This window comes from Megalobrama amblycephala, linkage group LG12, assembly GCF_018812025.1.
Source record: "Megalobrama amblycephala isolate DHTTF-2021 linkage group LG12, ASM1881202v1, whole genome shotgun sequence".
Taxonomy (NCBI): domain Eukaryota; kingdom Metazoa; phylum Chordata; class Actinopteri; order Cypriniformes; family Xenocyprididae; genus Megalobrama; species Megalobrama amblycephala.
In genome coordinates this window covers 34,859,713-34,877,502 of record NC_063055.1, presented here as the reverse complement: position 1 = coordinate 34,877,502, position 17,790 = coordinate 34,859,713, and the positions used below count along the sequence as shown (strand labels likewise).

General features: G+C 36.5%; 2 protein-coding genes across 2 annotated transcripts; one reads left to right on the top strand and one right to left on the bottom strand.

Moving 5' to 3' along the window:
* Positions 1-795: 795 nt before the first annotated feature.
* Positions 796-4,153, bottom strand: LOC125280097 (G2/M phase-specific E3 ubiquitin-protein ligase-like). The gene is made up of 3 exons (XM_048210421.1): positions 3,254-4,153; positions 2,701-2,915; positions 796-1,346 (listed from the first exon to the last, which is right to left on the bottom strand). Exons 1-3 carry the CDS (start codon positions 3,346-3,348, stop codon positions 1,231-1,233), a joined length of 426 nt encoding a protein of 141 aa, XP_048066378.1. The 5' UTR covers positions 3,349-4,153; the 3' UTR covers positions 796-1,230.
* A 1,631-nt stretch (positions 4,154-5,784) lies between these two features.
* Positions 5,785-6,758, top strand: LOC125279301. Its single transcript, XM_048208810.1, has 3 exons — positions 5,785-6,039; positions 6,199-6,326; positions 6,420-6,758. The coding sequence occupies exons 1-3, from the start codon at positions 5,883-5,885 to the stop codon at positions 6,756-6,758; spliced, it is 624 nt and encodes a 207-aa protein (XP_048064767.1). The 5' UTR covers positions 5,785-5,882.
* The last annotated feature ends 11,032 nt before the right edge of the window (positions 6,759-17,790 follow it).

Sequence of the window (17,790 nt, the reverse complement as noted above, 5' to 3'; positions counted from 1 at the left end):
TGATGGATTTTTATCTTTGTTATTGAAAACATGATATCTGGATTTACACTGTCTAACAAGCTCTTGAATCTGCCTGTTTTCAGTCAGAAACTCCTCTATAGGTTTATCTATCTGATCTCCTCTAGTGAACAGAATGATGGAGTAATCAGCAGCTTTTTCTCCAAAGTTCTTCTGAATCCATTTCACAGTTTTCTTCTCCTCGTCTGTGAATCTCACATCCAGTCTGATAACCAGCAGAAACACATGAGGACCAGGAAAAGACACGTTAGCATAGACTGTAAAAAAAGATGGACGACGGGTATTCATCGACGTCATTTTCCCACCGGAACGCACTCCCTCAGCTGGACTGAGTGGCAAAAGAAGCTGCTGCGGATTGGACTTAATAGGAGAAACGGCGAAAACACAAGTAAAACAAATGATTACACTAAAGGTTTGACTCGAAAGTGTCCCTTAATTATGCATTCAGTATGGTATTTAAAATTGTTCTGTGTTTTACTGTTTATATATATATATATATATATATATATGTGATGCAATAGCATTGACCAGTTCTTACTAAATTGTCCTCCGTAAATAATGCTGAGAAATAAATTTAAAACTTTATTTTATTATTTCATTGAACAGCTTGTGTGAACATAAGAACTTGTTTAAAACTTTGAATGTAAAAAGAATTCATTGCTTAACATTAAAAACAAACTTTGATTAATACATTTTTTTTTTTCTACGTGTTTTTGTTTTAGATTCATATATTTTATGAAAGGGTCAACCCAACCCCTGTTACAGTTGGTTGCAGGAAGGAGCACAGACGAGGAGAATAAATCCAAATACTAGTTTAATGACGTAATCCACAGGGTAACAGGCACAGAGATACAACACAACCTACTCAAACGGTGAACGGACAAAGACTGAGTGAACAGGGGGAAACTAAATAGCAAACATTACAAGGATGATTAATAAGACACAGGTGATACTGATGAACTAATAATGAAGGCGGGAAACAGAACATGTGATCATAGAACACAAACAGAAAGTCCATAAACTGAAACTGAAACTAAACAGACTGTGACAACCCCATTTCTAAACCCCAACCAACCCCCATTCCCAAACCCCAACAACAACACCAACCCCCATTCCCACCCCAACCACAACCCCAATATAAAAACATAGTGGTGGAGAACTTAGGCAACTCCAAAAGTTGGAGACTGAATGATGCCAGACTCCATCCAGAACTTAAATTCGGTGAAAGTCTTGTGCATTGGTAGTCGAAGTACTATACTGCATGTATTTGCCTCTGGAATCCTGGAAAATCAAAATGTCCTCCAGCTGAAGTTCTGCACATTCTCCCCCTAGGAAAAAAACATCAACTTTTACATTTATTAAGCAAATGTATTTAGCCAAAGTGACCAACGAATGAGCAAAAAATAGCAATTTTTCACAAGTGGACATAGAATTTTATTTTTAAAGGTGCCCTAGAATTAAAAATTTAATTTACCTTGGCATAGTTAAATAATGTACATAGTTGTACATAGTTCAGTACATGGAAATGACATACAGTGAGTCTCAAACACCATTGTTTCCTCCTTCTTATATAAATCTCATTTGTTTAAAAGACCTCCGAAGAACAAACAAATCTCAACATAACACCGACTGTTACGTAACAGTCGGGATCATTAATATGTACGCCCCTAATATTTGCATATGCCAGCTCATGTTCAAGGCATTAGACAAGGGCAGCCAGTATTAACGTCTGGATCTGTGCACAGCTGAATCATCAGACTAGGTAAACAAGCAAGGACAACAGCGAAAAATGGCAGATGGAGCAATAATAACTGACATGATCCATGATAGCATGATATTTTTAGTGATATTTGTAAATTGTCTTTCTAAATGTTTCGTTAGCATGTTGGTAATGTACTGTTAAATGTGGTTAAAGTTACCATCGTTTCTTACTGTATTCACGGAGACAAGACTGTCGTTATTTTCATTTTTAAACACTTGCAGTCTGTATAATTCATAAACACAACTTCATTCTTTATAAATCTCTCCAACAGTGTGTAATGTTAGCTTTAGCCACGGAGCATACTATCAAACTCATTCAGAATCAAATGTAAACATCCAAATAAATACCATACTTACGCTATTAGACATGCTGCATGACGAACACTTTGTAAAGATACATTTGAGGGTTATATTAGCTGTGTGAATTTTGTTTATGCTGTTTAAGGCAGTCGCAAGCTCCAGGGGTGGGGAGCACGAGAATTTAAAGGGGCCGCAGCCTGAATCGGCGCATATTTAATGATGCCCCAAAATAGGCAGTTAAAAAAATGAATAAAAAAAAATCTATGGGGTATTTTGAGCTGAAACTTCACAGACACATTCAGGGGACACCTTAGACTTACATCTTTTAAAAAGACATCCTATGGCACCTTTTAGTCAGTTATTCTCCTTAACCAAGGTTTTTATCAGATATGGAACAGTTTTATGGCTTCCAAATAAACTCCTTGCAGCAAAATTACATGAAAGCCTATGGATATGAATATGAATATGAACATGTAGGGCTATTTTAAAGCACCTTAATTATACAACTACTGTAAAAAAAATACTACTTCTAATAATAATAATAATTACCCAAAATGACCCCAAAACAAAATTATGTAACAATCCCCAATTTAGCATTCGGTGCTGCTAGAGTTAAAGTACCTTCGATGTCAATTAGCCAATCTCTCCAATAGCAAAGCACCCTGCTTTCCTCTTGTCGCCGACTACTTCCTACTATAGAAAGCACAGGCTGGAATAGATTGATCAAGTCCTGAGCACAAATCTTCTCAGTGTTTTCAACAAACAGGGCTTTGAAGTGTTCTGGATGTGCTTGGATGGCCTCAGCCAGTTTGAGTGTGCTCAGCCCTTCCATGAATCTGGAAAATGAAACATCACATGCAAGTTTTTAAATGTAAAGCCTATATATCAGCACTCACTTTACTCACAATGGAAAATACAATGGGTCTCATTAACTAATAACTGCATATACTACTCATAATTGTACACACATTTGAACTTCGAAAATTTTCGGCCTAATTCATAAAGCATCCATATGTACGTGTATGCACATGATATATATGTTCCAAACATTTTTCGTAAAATTTAGAAGTTATTGAATCACAATTTGTTTGTGAAAACTTTTTGTACGGATTTATTGCACAAATTCATGCATACCATGCTTAGTGAAGGAGACCCAATGTTTGTCATCACTTACTCTTGAAATGCAGAATGTACCCGTCCATCAACATACTGATGGATAGAGTGGTTTATTAGGCTGTCCCTCTCATCCATGGATGAGATGTGGCGCATTGTGCCCAGGACTGTGAGTATCTCTGAAGCTTGGAGAATCGCCTCTCTTGCTTGTAAGGCAGGAGCACACCAAGTCGACGGTCGGCCGTCGGGCAGTTTTTCTTCGTCGGCCGACTAAGTTTTCTCAGTGTGTTCCGCACCGTCGGCTGAAGTTGGTCCTCGTTGGCTTTTTTTCGGCCGATTCGACATGTTGAATCAGCGTCGGAGCTCGTCGGTCCGTTGGGCCATCTAATCATTCTGATTGGCTGCTCAGCTACTGCCACCTGCTAGTTCGAAAAGGCATTTCTTCTTACGCAGGAGCAGAACGGAAGTGCTACTTGGCCGCCGGCTGTTGAGCGTCGGTTTGGTGTGTCAGGGCAACTTTGGACACAGACGCTGCCGTCGTGAGCCAACCCCGCAGTCTGCTTTCGTCGGCATCGGCTTGGTGTGTTCTGGCCTTAAAATAGTCTCTGCATAAGTTAAAAACAAACAAACAAACAAAAAATGAAAATACAAACAAAAGAGTAATTAGCTTTAGCATATATTTTGATTACCAAATTTCAAAAGTCACTTTACATTTAATGCTATACATTTACTTGTAGGTTTTAAATTCATGCATATCCTCCTGGGACCCAGGAATAGACTTCTGTCCTCTGTAGTGGACATTATATTTTAGTGGTTTTCTCTGACATCATACATGTCACAGTTTTAAGTCTGGATGTCCTGTAAAGAGCACATTCAGGGCTTTGCAGAGATACCAGATTTTTAGAGGTTTCCCCATTACAACAACAACTTCTTGGTCTTTAAATATGACAACAAAAAAAATGAAAATTAGCACTCTTATGGAAATATGATAATATTTTGTGATTATTTAAATCGGATTAATTTTCAAATTGTTTATTATAAATCAACATCTCAGGAAAATGTTATGGGGTTTCAAATCAAAATATGACTTTCTGTTATGAAACAGAACATTGATTTCATACATGTCCACTGTAGAGGACACTGGGACTTAAATCATGTTTATCAGGCATTTCAGGAGACACAACAAGTGAATAGGGAAAGAAATTATATATCAATATTCCTATTAATTATTAGATATTATTATGAAAATGTTGCCAATTATTGCTCCCATTATTACACTTCTTTTTTCATTGTATGTTGCTCCAAGAACACATTAATATGCAAATTAGATACAGTGTATAGATACATTGTATTGAATGGGAAAACCCATGTATGGCCATTTTACCCTCATACTGCATAAAGTAAAATGGTATATCAATTAATTCCATTATATGTTTCATAACATAGTTGAGAATCATCTTTATACAAAGTTTGGTTAAAAACAATCCTGAAGCCTAAAAATTGATTGGTGATTAAAAAAAAAAATCCCATTGTTTTTGCCTATACATGTCATTTCATGTCATTTTATTTTTTAAACAACTTAGTCCTGGTGTCCACTACAGAGGACATAGCATAACATATGAATAAAATATAATTTTTTAAAAATGTTATTTTTTCATTTGTTTCTTATGCTCTAAACAATATAATGACGTGAAAAAATACTAAATTAAAAAAAAAAAAACATTTGGGGGTCTCAGGAGGATATGGCACACACAGTGGCTTTATAGAAATGAGACTGCTGAATATCAGACGGAAGCTTCAACAGAACCAGCGGATGTACAGTTTGAAATGTCTTCATTGTAGCTACACTGCAACCTTCTTTGCCGAGTCAAGGGCTGCGTCCGAAAACCTAGGTAACTGTCTTGCTGCCTCGCTGTCTTATAAGAGAATGACTTGTACGGCAGCGTTTGTACATGAAGGTACCTCACGAAACTGATTTCGGACATACTTCTGAGGCAGCGTAATAGTTTAATGATCTACAGCAATATAGCGCGAGCTTTGGTGAGAACTAAACAAATATTTAATTACTACAGTAGTAATTTCGCGATAGAAATGATATCAAAATTGAAATATGTTGGTCAAAATCTTACATTTATACACAAACTGAGCAGCAAACGCAACTTTCGGACGCCATCTTTATTTTTCTAGCTCAACTGTCACAGAATGGAAAGCACGGGATTGTGGGATATCAAAGGCAGCTAAGGATACATCTGTGCTTCCTTCAAAAATCGATCAGATGAAGGTATCTCAGGAAACAGGAAGTGAAGCTAACATTGGATTCGGACGTGCCTTGATGCCTTCCTACCTTGAAATGTATCCTCAGAAGGCAGCATTTTACAGTTTTCGGACGGAGCCAAGATGAAACTGCCAAGTGAGTGGTTGACCCTGATAAAAAGGATGCGATCGTCATCAGAGAATTCATCATCAATAAAGGCTGCAGTTGAACAAACCTTCAGTTACCGAAGGAGATGGATAACAAGCAAATCCCCAACTGTTGCTGAAATCTTCAAGGAATATCCCAGATTTCTTGACATGCCCACCTTGGTAATAGACATGCTCAACTAAGAGAGAACTTTACACAAACTTATATTTCATAATTGTAATATTAATATTTCTTTCTTTCTTTCTTTCTTTCTTTTTTTGCATTGAAGATGGACATTGAATTTTACAAACTCACAGATGGCAAAGAAGACTTTTTTATCCGGAAATGGGAAAGGAGCATAATTCCAAAGCTCAAGGAAATGGCATCCTTGGAGAAGAAAAATGACATACAACACTTGCTAGAGAAAGCCAACAATCAGCAAGATGGTATGATTTTCTGCCTCAATGTCTGTTGCATGTGCACACATTTTTAAACCTAGTTTAAATGAGGAAACTAAATGTAAATTTTAATGTTCAATTCATGATAAAATAAATTTTGTTTTAAATTCTTCTTTTGCATGTGACTTGCATCTTCACTTCATCAAGATGAGCTGTGCTACACTATGTTGAAGATCCTCATTCATCTTCTTCCACCCACGGCATCTGGGAAAAGTGTTGCTGGCAGTAAATGCTGTGTGAACTCTGCAGTCTCATACCTGTTGGAGCAAGTGCCGGTATGCTTTTTTTACTGTGTTAGCTTGTGATAAACAACATTGTTTCTCATGCAGCAACATTTTCTGATGCTTTTCATTGTTCCATTTCTGTAGGCCGGTACCAACGTGACCTCCTTGCTCAGTGAATCCATGAAAGGGTCCCTGAAGTCAGCTCAGCCGCAGTTGGTTTCCATCGGTTCTCTACAACATGGAGCCCAGTACGTAATTGTGGCAAAGAATGATTCTTTTGCCCTTCCACTTGATGTTGAAAGCCTGACCTGTGCTGTAGACAGACTTTTCAAATTCTTCTGGCTGTGCAATCTTCAGTATCCATGCCAACTGTCCTCTGTTTTTTCATTTTTTGAGTATATATATGACCTACCTTTGACCCAGTCCTCTTGCAAATGTTCAAAGGTCATGGAATTGATTGCAAAATTGCAGTCTCGTCCCTAATTGAAGTAAGCATGTATACCTGTCCAAAGTGTCTTGAAAAAGTTTCTGTTGAAACAAAGCAGTTAATTTGGCATTTAAGGGAGGTACATGCACTCTCCGACAGTCACAACCTAACTTTAATTTGTAGTCAAAATGGTTGCCCCAGAACGTATCATAATTTCAATTCATTTTTAAAACATCTTAGCAGAGATCATAGATATAGCAAATCAAATTGATGAAAGCAGAATAAGTAATTTTGAAGATGAATGTCTGAAACAGAACCAGTTCCGGCAGTTTAAGCCTAACAGATTGTGCTGCTGTTTTTGCTGCCCGCATGTATGCCTCTTCTAATGTAACTTATACTGATGTTCAAAAAAGTATAACCTGCACAAAAGAAGTCACTGATCGTGCCTTAGGTCATTTGCAAGAAAAGACTAATACTTTACTAAAGAACATTGCAGTTCCGCTAGATAGCACTGAAGTTCAAACACTTATGAAAGATTTTGAGAGTACTAGATACATGTTTAGTGACATAGATACATTATTTAAACTCAGTACTTTTCTGACAATTTTTCCTTTGAGAAACCAACAGAAGTGTTTCTTGATCACAGATTAGATTGTGTTAAAAAGAATGGGGAAAAAGCAAGGTGTTAGTGCCTGTCACATGTCAGTACATCTCAAAAATTAACACAATTTCTATTTAGCTGTGACAAAATGCAAAATATGTATATGCAGTCTTGTGGTGGACAGGGAAAAATGCATGATTATTGTGATGGTGTTCATTAATCTAAACACCCTCTTTACTGAAACCATTCCAATGCATTACAAATTATAAATTACAAATCTCGATGATTTGGAAACAACAAATCCTCTTGGATCAAAAACAAAGATTCATAAAATGGGGGCCGTTTACTTTGCATTAAGAAATGTGCCTTCAGAGTACAATTCTGTGCTTTCCAATATTCATTTACGTCTTTTCTTTAATTCTGTTGATTAAAACATTTATGGTTTTGACAGAATTTTGGAACCACTTTTAACAGACTTAAAAGAGATTGAGCAAAAGAGGTCAAAATACATGATAAATATTACTTTATGGAATGCTTTGTTTGTTTACAGCAGACAATCTTGCCTGTCACTCACTCTGTGGCTATGTGGAAAGTTTCTCTGCAAACAGATTTTGTCAAATTTGTTTAATTGACAAATCAAGTTCTCAATATATTTTTGATGAGAATAACACAGAGAGACGTACAAGGGAAAACTATGCATACCATGTACAACTCAATGATGCAAGTGCAACCGGTGTCAAGCATAACTCATGCCTAAATAGCCTACACTTAAAAAAAAATGCTGGGTTAAAAACAACCCAAGTTGGGTTGAAAATGGACAAACCCAGCGATTGGGTTGTTTTAACCCAGCGGTTGGGTTAAATGTTTGCCCAACCTGCTGGGTAGTTTTATTTAAACCAACTATTGTTTAAAAATTGCTATATGGCTAGCTTAAAATGAACCCAAAATAGTTGGGAAATTAAAAACCAGATGCAATTAGAGGCAACAATAATAGACAAAAGGTGAATGTTTATTAATAAGCAATTTAATAAATGTTTATTGTTTAATAATTATTCATTGAACATTAATAAATGTTAATTTCCAACATACTTTGGGTTAATTTTAATTAAGCAAAACAGCCATTTTTAAACAATAGTTGAGTTAAATAGAACTACCCAGCAGGTTGGGCAAACATTTAACCCTACCGCTGGGTTAAAACAACCCAATTGCTGAGTTTGTCCATTTTCAACCCAACTTGGGTTGTTTTTAACCCAGCATTTTTTAGAGTGTACAGTATTTTCATGTCACTGAGAATATCGGTGTGGACATCATGCATGATGTGCTTGAAGGAGTCGCACCTCTTGAGGTGAAATTGATGCTGCGGCATTTCATTTATGAGGAGAAATGTTTTTCTCTGGAACTATTAAATGAAAGAATAGCAGCGTTTGACTATGGCTATGAAAATCAAAAAAATAAACCTAGTGCAATTATCAATCTTAGGACATCTGAAAATGCTATTAAGCAGACTGCATCACAGATGTGGTGTTTACTATTAGTCTTGCCTTTTCTGTTTGGTGATTTAATTGATCCAAAGAGCCCACATTGGCATCTTTTCCTGTTGTTGCGTGAAATATGTGACATCATTTTTGCACCTGTTGTGTCAAAAGGGCTTGCAGCTTATCTTAAACAACTAATAATAGATCACCATACACAATTCAAGCTGCTTTATCCTGGTAGGAATCTAATTCCTGAACATCATTATATGACACATTATTCGAGTATTATGACTGTATTTGGACCTCTTTCCAAGTTGTGGTGTATGAGGTTTGAAGCCAAACATCACCCTCTTAAGCGACATGCCCAAATAGTATGCAACTTTCGAAATATTTCAAAAACGCTGGCTCATAAACATCAGATTCAGCAAATGTAGCACTGGAAATTGAGCTCACCACTCAATTTTGAAATGATCGCGCAAAATGCTTTCCCAGTTGTGATTGCATATTTGTATAAAGGTGACAAATTGCTTGACAAACTTGAGACAGGCTCTCATTTTAAGACTTTCACTTATACCAGTTCAGTTCATGTGGCTAATACTATCAGTTTTTTGTGGACAACATACAGGACAGGATGCGTTCTGACTTTAAAAGCAGATGAGAGGGGAGAACCATTATTTGGTGAAGTTAGACACATTATTCCCCAAAGTGAAAGAGAATGTGCACTTATGTTCCTGAGAGTTTTAGGAGTTAAATATTTTGATGAACACCTTTTTTCCTTCAATGTCATCAGAACCAAAGATTTTGACATGGCAAAGCTGCCTGGTGACTTAATAGATTACAGATCTTTAAATATTGTATCATTTTGTGATCAGCAATATGTAACTCCTAAATACAAAATTTTGTTTTAAACATGTTGGTGGTTGAAAATGTTGAACACATTGTGTTTTGACCAGACTTGACAATGAATTGTTTTGTTAACATGATCACCTATAGGTGAATGCATAAACAGTAAGTGTGTAATGGTTATTTCTTTGAATACAGTTTTTAGGTTAATAAAAAATACAATTTAATAATTTTCTGTATGAAAATTAAATGTTGGTACACTTGAGAATAAGTTCAGAAAATGTGGTACTTTATATGTTGGAAACTGTTTCATACATATTTGACGTTTTATTTGACTACTTAACAGTTTGCCACCTGATGTCACCGGTCACAGTTTGGGTTCCTTGCCGCTAGTTGGGGACACTTGTTATTTGATATTCAACAGTGCTTTGCATCTGCCTGCACTGACACCATTTTCTTTAAGAGCTGCTGTGCAGCCAAAATGATATACCAGTTATCACTGTAAAGCTGCTTTGGCACAAGCTGCATTGTAAAAAGCGCTATATAAATAAAGGTGACTTGACTTGATAATACATGCTGTAGTGTAAATAATATTTTAAATAGTACAAATACATAATACGTACATATTTATTCAAACTCTTATTCTAATTTGTAATTAAAAATATATTTTTGTAAATCTAAAAAGACCTCACTGTATATTCTGTATTGAATGTGAATGTGATTTTATACACAAATATGCAAATACAGCACCTAAAATGGAGTGTGATGTTTTCCAGATGATGCACTTTCACAGATGTATTACTAGGAACTATTCTCTCACATACATTACTGAATGTTTGTTATTTTTGCTTTTACTGATGCCATTAGTGCAGTGGTTCCCAGACCTGTTCCTGGAGCACCAACACGGCACATTTTGAATGTCTCCTTTGGTCCCAAAAATGACACACTTCATGTGCACTTGACAAGACCATAGGGTGTCCCATTTGTCATTGTAGTTTTCAGAACGGTGCTCAAGAGTGCCCCTATACTTCTGCTGAGCACCGCTGCAGACTTCTAGCCGACAGTCAAAGAACGCATTACTTCATGAAAGTGTGGACCACGAGGCCTTTGCTTTTCATTTGGGACAGAGCCTTTGTCTGACACCCATTTCAGGTCTTGGAGTCTCTACTAATGAGCTGATAACCAGAATCAAGTGTGTTTGATTAGGGAAACATACTAAATGTGCAATGCTGGAGAAGCTTCAGAAACAAAACACTTTTATGAACCATATTCATCTTCTCTATTAAGCATAGGAGCAGATATCAGTTAAAGGCACAATATGTAAGATTTTTATATTAAAATATCCAAAAAACACTCGCACAGTGTTATATATTTCGTTCAGCTGTGTACTTACATTATCCTAAATTTTTCAAAGAATTTGTAAAATTCAGAGGAATTCACAATTTTAAATAGTGCCCGTCCCTCCCTTGTCACTTGTCGCCTGTCAATGACGCGTTATCCCTAGTTTCTTTGCGCTGCACAGTAACCATGGCAACAGACGCAGACAGCTGTGTAACGTCTATCGGCACGCTGTTGTTTCGTTCAAACATTATGGACCATGGTAAGCAAACTATGGGACAAAAGGAGAAATAAAACGAGGATCGATATCGGCGTGGCGTTTCCGACATTGTGAGAGCTTTGCAACAACTTTGACTTGACAGAGCTCGACGCCGTTGCACGTTATTAGACAAGGTAAGCAAATGTAGGCTATGTTATATAGCTCAACACGATGAAATGTTAGAATATCATTAGTATTATATTCTAATGTTGATCTAGCTTACTGTTAAATCTTATACAGCCAATAAACTAATACTTACATAGATAAAGTTAGCATTACAGCTTTCAACACACTCAAATGCAGTTTAGTATGATAGTTGATGCAGAAACTTGTGAAAATGAGATCCAGGCAGTTTTTAAAGTTGATGGAAAATTATTTATTCATTACAATTAAATTTATGAAAATATTTAATAAAACCAAAAGGTAAAATAACCATCATAAAGTATTAGTCAATAGTTAATAATAAAATTTAGAGTATTGTAAAATCCAGAGTATTGTATCTAATAGATGAAGATCAAAAAGAGCAATAATTAAGACATTTGCAGATGAGAGACGAGAAGTAGAAGCCAAGGAGAGCAAAGGAGAGAAAAAGCTGAATTATCAAATGACCCAGTCAGCTTTATACCATGAGCATATAGGGAAATTTACATCCCACTCAAACGGATGTTTTTGTTCTAAAAGAAAAGGTTAATTTCACCCATTACGTCATGCAACGTCAACTGGCGGCCCGCGGGCCAAATGCGGCCCGCCAGAGATTTCCATCCGGCCCCCAGAATGATACTGAATTCAGGAATAGCCTTGTAAGAGGAAAAAGTTTAGGGCTGGTCCGAATACCATTTTTTGATGAACATCGACTATTCGAAGCTTCGGAGAGAGGGGCTGAACATATTTTTCTCTCTAATAAAGGCAGGAATCTGTGTCTGTATATCCGTTTGCATTTTTATTATTTCGAGAACCGTTCATCCAATCGACTTCACAGGGGAGTGCAGTGTCGCATTTGGTGCAATATAGATGGACACGCGAGACGCGACACATTCAGAATTAATAAACTTTTAGTAAACTACAGTTAGAGCAGCGCGAGCGGGAAGCGGCGCACCTCACGCGGGCAGGGCTTATGCTCCGAGAACGGACACTGCACTAGTGATATAAAACGCACACACACAGGTCTGTTAAATTAAGCAATACTTTTAAGGTAGTCTAATAATTTTCTGACTAACAAATTGACACAGAAATTTAAACAAAGAAAAACGAAATTAAGTTAAATTAAAAACGAGATTAATTTAGATTGATAATAACGGGTAAAAATGCTAATACATTTTGTCTATTATTCTATTTTCCACAATGTCAAAGCAACAAAACACAAGCTCAGACATGCACAAACTTATGGCGTTATTTTACTGTCTAATGTCGAGAGCACATTATTGTGACGCGAGAGCATATCAATGTAATGCGCGAGCGCAAATCTGTCCGCTCGCGCGCGGATATCCTTTGCTCTTGCGCAAATCTGTCCGCTCGCGCGCGGATTTCCTCTGCTCTCGCGCAAATCTGTCCGCTCGCGCGCGGATTTCCTATGCTCTCGCGCAAAACTGGACGCGTGCTCTTAAATATACAGTGCTCTCTTATGAACTGCCTCTCCTCTCGCTCAGATGCGTGTGCACACTCAAACTGTTTCCTGCGTGCTCAAACTGCACATGTGCGCTCACGAATCTTTCCGTGCTCTTCCAGAAATTAATTTGCTTTTGGATTAAACGCTGTCAAAAGTTATCAACCAATCAGAAGAGACGACTGATCCATGAAAATGATACGTGGAATCTTATTGGCTGAGATTGAATTGCGCCTGGAATTCTTTCTACAAAAATGGATATTTCATTTCTTTACAATTTAATAATATTTAATAATATTAATCAAAATGCAGGACATATCTTAGAAATGGCTTGGAATGGGGCGCTTGGATGTTTTCTATATTAATAAGCTATCACATTACAGGTCAAACCCCACTGAACGATTTATCAAAAACCATCATATTAGCCAATATCATGGACCAAAACATTAAATTAAACATTAATTAAAAACAAAAGATTAAACAACTAATAATGTTATAAATCAGTCTATTTAGAAATGTGTAAAATGTTATAAAGCCTATTTAAAAATATGTATTAATTTAAATGAATTCATTACAATATCGTTTGAAATTAATGAAGATATGATTCGTCCAGTGTTTTTAAATGAATTTCTTGAATTAATAATTCTGATCATCAAATACATTTTAACAGTCACTGGTCACCACCTACTGGCAGAACAGTGTAATAACATTAGTTTCAAAGGTCATTTATTGCTAAAATCAGTGTATATTCGGACTATAAATTGTTATTGCAATACTTGCATTATTATTTAATGTTTGCAACACAGAAGTAGCAATAGTGTGTTGTTGAAAACGCTTTGTGAAGCTGTTTAAAACATATAGTTTATGACCACTGCTTTCAGCGGCAATGCAAAACCAGGTTTAAATATTCCAATATGTTCGTAATTTCAAAGGTTTAATAGACATAACCGAATCATTGTCATTTAGGAATAAGATCGTTTTATTTTGATTAATCATGCATACATACGAGCTTAAGTATTTTTGTATGTCATGTTTTATACCCGACCTCAAAAGAAATTGACTATGGTGGTATATGTGATCTCCACATTTTAAGTATTAAGGGAATGATGATCTGACCTGATCTTGTTCGGTCTTAAATCAGAAGATATTTGTTGGTAATACTTTACAATAAGGTTTCATTAACATTATTTAACTGCATTAGTTAACATTAACTAATAATGAACTGCACTTCTACAGCATTTATTAATATTTGTTCATGTTAATTTCAACATTTACTAATACATTATTAAAATCAAAAATTGTATTTGTTAACATTAGTAAATGCACTGTGAAGTAAACAACCAACAAACAGCTGTATTTTTAACCTTAACAAAGATTAATAATTACAGTAATGTATTGCACATTGTTAGTTTATGTTAGATAATACATTTAACTAATGTTAACAAATAAAAACCTTATTGTAAAATGTTACCTATTTTTTATATAAATTTCAACACAAAACGTATGACCACAATAACTTTAAGAAACATTTTTTGTTTGTTTGTTTAGATAAATTGGGGTTTGACCTGTAATGTGATGCAGTTACTAGGTTACATTTGATAAATATTATGAAATATCCATTTTTGTCGAAAGAATTCCAGGCGCAGTTCACTCTCAGCCAATAAGATTCCACGTATCATTTACATGGATCAGTCGTCTCTTCTGATTGGTTGATAACTTTTGACAGCGTTTAATCCAAAAGCAAATTAATTTCTGCAAGAGCACGGAGAGATTCGTGAGCGCACGTGTGCAGTTTCAGCGCGCAGGTCACGTTTGAGCACGCAGGAAACAGTTTGAGTGTGCACACGCAATATCTGAGCTAGAGGAGAGGCAGTTCATGAGAGAGCCCTGTATATTTGAGAGCGCGCGTCCAGTTTTGCGCGAGAGCATAGGAAATCCGCGCGCGAGCGGACAGATTTGCGCGAGAGCAAAGGAAATCCGCGCGCGAGCGGACAGATTTGCGCTCGCGCATTACATTGATATGCTCTCGCGTCACAATAATGTGCTCTCGACATTAGACAGTAAAATAACGCCATACAAACTCCGCTGTTCTGCTCTCTAGCCAGAGAAAACTCCCGTTGCTGGAACACGCGTCGGTTCTATTTCTAGCATGCACGCGTTTTCTGCGTGGCTCGAGCGCGCCTGAGACGCGTGTCTCAGTGTGCAAACTCCAACCTGTTAAATATGGGAGCCGAAATAAAAACGGACACGCCACGCAGCTGAGTCGCTCACGCAGCCAGTGTGTCGCCGGCCTTATTCAAGGGGAATGAGAACCGTTTTTTATTTTTAATCTAACGAAACAAAAAGCCTTCTGAAAAGTAGCTTGTGCCATAGCCTGCCTTCAGTCAAGAATGACGATAAACGCGTTCTCTCATTGAACATCTTTTATTGTTTCACGTGCTCATTTTTTCACAAATGTCAAAATTTTCCTTGCCTGGGATTTGCGCACAATTGCGTGACAGTGATGGACAGCTTGAAAGCCTCACAAATATGAAGCCTTAAATATCGCTATCGCCCCCTGGTGGCTTGCTGCAGTACAGGTAATATGTAAAAAATAACATAAATTTGGAATTAGAATTAGTATATCAAATAATAACATACAGTGTTAGGATAAAATTCGAATTTTATTTTATATTACGAGTATCTGGCCCTTACAGTGTCTGCAGTGAAAAATTCTGGCCCTTGGACAAATATAGTTGATGACCCCTGCATTACGTCATCTACTGGTCCAGTGTCAAAAAATAGTTGTTTTATCCCCTATAGGGAATTTTGCAAATCTTACCCTTTTAAATGTCATCAGGAAAAATAACAGACATATTTTGGTCAGATTCAAATGAGCAATAATTCTGATCTGCCGTATTTGGCAGACATCCAATGTCTAACCACAAACGTGTCAGCGTGACCTGTCACACTAGAACACTTGAAGAACAATTGAACATAGAAATCATACTCTTAAATATAAAATAACCATAAGGGTACAATAACAAGTAAATACTTGAAATATGATAAGAATTAATATATAAAGTATTAGTACATAAATATATGAAATCAAAAGTGAAACTGATAAATCATAAGCCATAAACGATTAACATAAATATTAATAAAAGTGCATGAATATGAATATTGACCATTTCGGATCCATCAGTCCCCCACTTGAGTCTTGAGAGACTCATTACAAAATTGTCAAAAGATACGAAATGGATATCGAATAAATTGAATATAAAAGCATCACATCTAAATGAAGCTGCAGGTACCTCTCTAACCCCAGCTGACTGCATAAAATATTGACTGGAAGCCTTCACCAGGCTGGTCCGACGAGGGCTACTAGAAAAACCCGACCCCGAACGTCCCCTGGACTTTTGCTGGGTTGAGGACTTGCCGCAACTATTAGGCGGATAAAATTTCTTCCATTAGTTTTAATTTGTTAGCCAGTTTTAGTAAAGAATCAAATTAATTTGCCATAATAAATTGTGAATTCAATGTCAACTAGACCCAAATAAAAAGTAAGTAAAATAACATAACCATCAAATGTATCACACAAATAGACAAATTAAACAACTATATATCATTTGATAACCCTAAACAACTCAATCCTTCAAAGTCTCAATCTCTCCATTCTATGCTGCAGCAGGATGATGTAATCAGTTTCAGTCTTTCTGTGGACTTCCCCTTGTGTTGCTAAGCACTGAGGTGCTCGTCGATCCTTCGGTCCTTCCTTGGTTCTGGGACCCTCAGTTGGAGCAAACATTGGGCTTTTAAGCCACCAGTTGAGTTTACTCATTCTCTTCGTTGACCCTCCTAATGGACACTTCCTTTCCAGAGGTCACAATCAGGCGTCCCACAGGAAAAAGAACTTGTTTGATGAATATACCACACATAATCTCCTGATTACATCTACTCGAAATGAACCTAGACATGGAGAAGATATAACGGACACAAGGAAAAAAAACAAAAACAACAACCACACAAGACAACAATATTGTCATTTTTACCAAAGTAATATAAATTCCTCTACCTGGATAACACTCATCCCACCTTCAACATGTTAACAATCACAAAGCAATACATTATACATTTAGAACAGAATCAATTCATTCAGTGGAATCCATCATGACATGCTGGAAAGAAAAGTAAAGTTAGTGTGGGGTAAACAGGACAAGATTGCTTGTTCTGCTTTCCCAAGAAATTTTCCCCCTGCGCAGGTGTGGCATTGTTTCATTCTGCCACAATAACCCAGGTCAGGATTATTAGCCAAATTCATCCATGACCATTATTTCATTAGGCATAATTCATATAATGTGCCCATTTTAGAAAATTTGAATACAGCTGTTTATGGCATTTTTCTTCACCATGGTGCACCATCACTCACACACACACACACACACACACTTTCACACTTTTATGTCTCTGGCCAGAGTATAATTTTTTTTTTTTTTTTTTTTTTTTTTTTGTCACTGCATATGTAAACAGTGAACTGAATGGGGAATATATATATTGTTAAGGGTGGAATACCACCGAGTCCAATCGAATCAAACTCTTTCGACGATGTTGGAAATGATGAAACATAGGCACTGTGGCATTCCCCTCGCAACAGTGTCTAGGGTTTTGAAATTGTTTAGTCAGACGACGTCAGTCGCAATAGAATTGATGATTTTAACACAGCAAACACAAACACCAATTTTAAAGAAATATATTTTTTTTTTTTTCAAGCCTAGGCATGCCAGACTAAGAAAATTAATTTCGTAAATATATTTTATTATTCATCTATGTAATAAAAAAAAGTATCCTTTTTACAGTTGCTCATGAGCTGTTCTAATAATAAAAAACTAGAGATCTCATAATTTTGGATCCATGATTAACCATAATCATAATCTCTGATGACAGCATTTGTGATATATATATATATATTGATTTTACAGGTTTTTAATTA

Coding starts and splice junctions, on each gene's coding strand:
- LOC125280097 (XM_048210421.1), bottom strand. CDS start 3,348: ATGCGCCACATCTCATCCATGGATGAGAGGGACAGCCTAATAAACCAC. Junction 2,916..3,253: donor GTACATTCTGCATTTCAAGA/GTAAGTGATGAC, acceptor TTCATTTTCCAG/ATTCATGGAAGGGCTGAGCA. Junction 1,347..2,700: donor TTGGCTAATTGACATCGAAG/GTACTTTAACTC, acceptor TTTTTTTCCTAG/GGGGAGAATGTGCAGAACTT.
- LOC125279301 (XM_048208810.1), top strand. CDS start 5,883: ATGGACATTGAATTTTACAAACTCACAGATGGCAAAGAAGACTTTTTT. Junction 6,040..6,198: donor AGCCAACAATCAGCAAGATG/GTATGATTTTCT, acceptor CACTTCATCAAG/ATGAGCTGTGCTACACTATG. Junction 6,327..6,419: donor ACCTGTTGGAGCAAGTGCCG/GTATGCTTTTTT, acceptor CCATTTCTGTAG/GCCGGTACCAACGTGACCTC.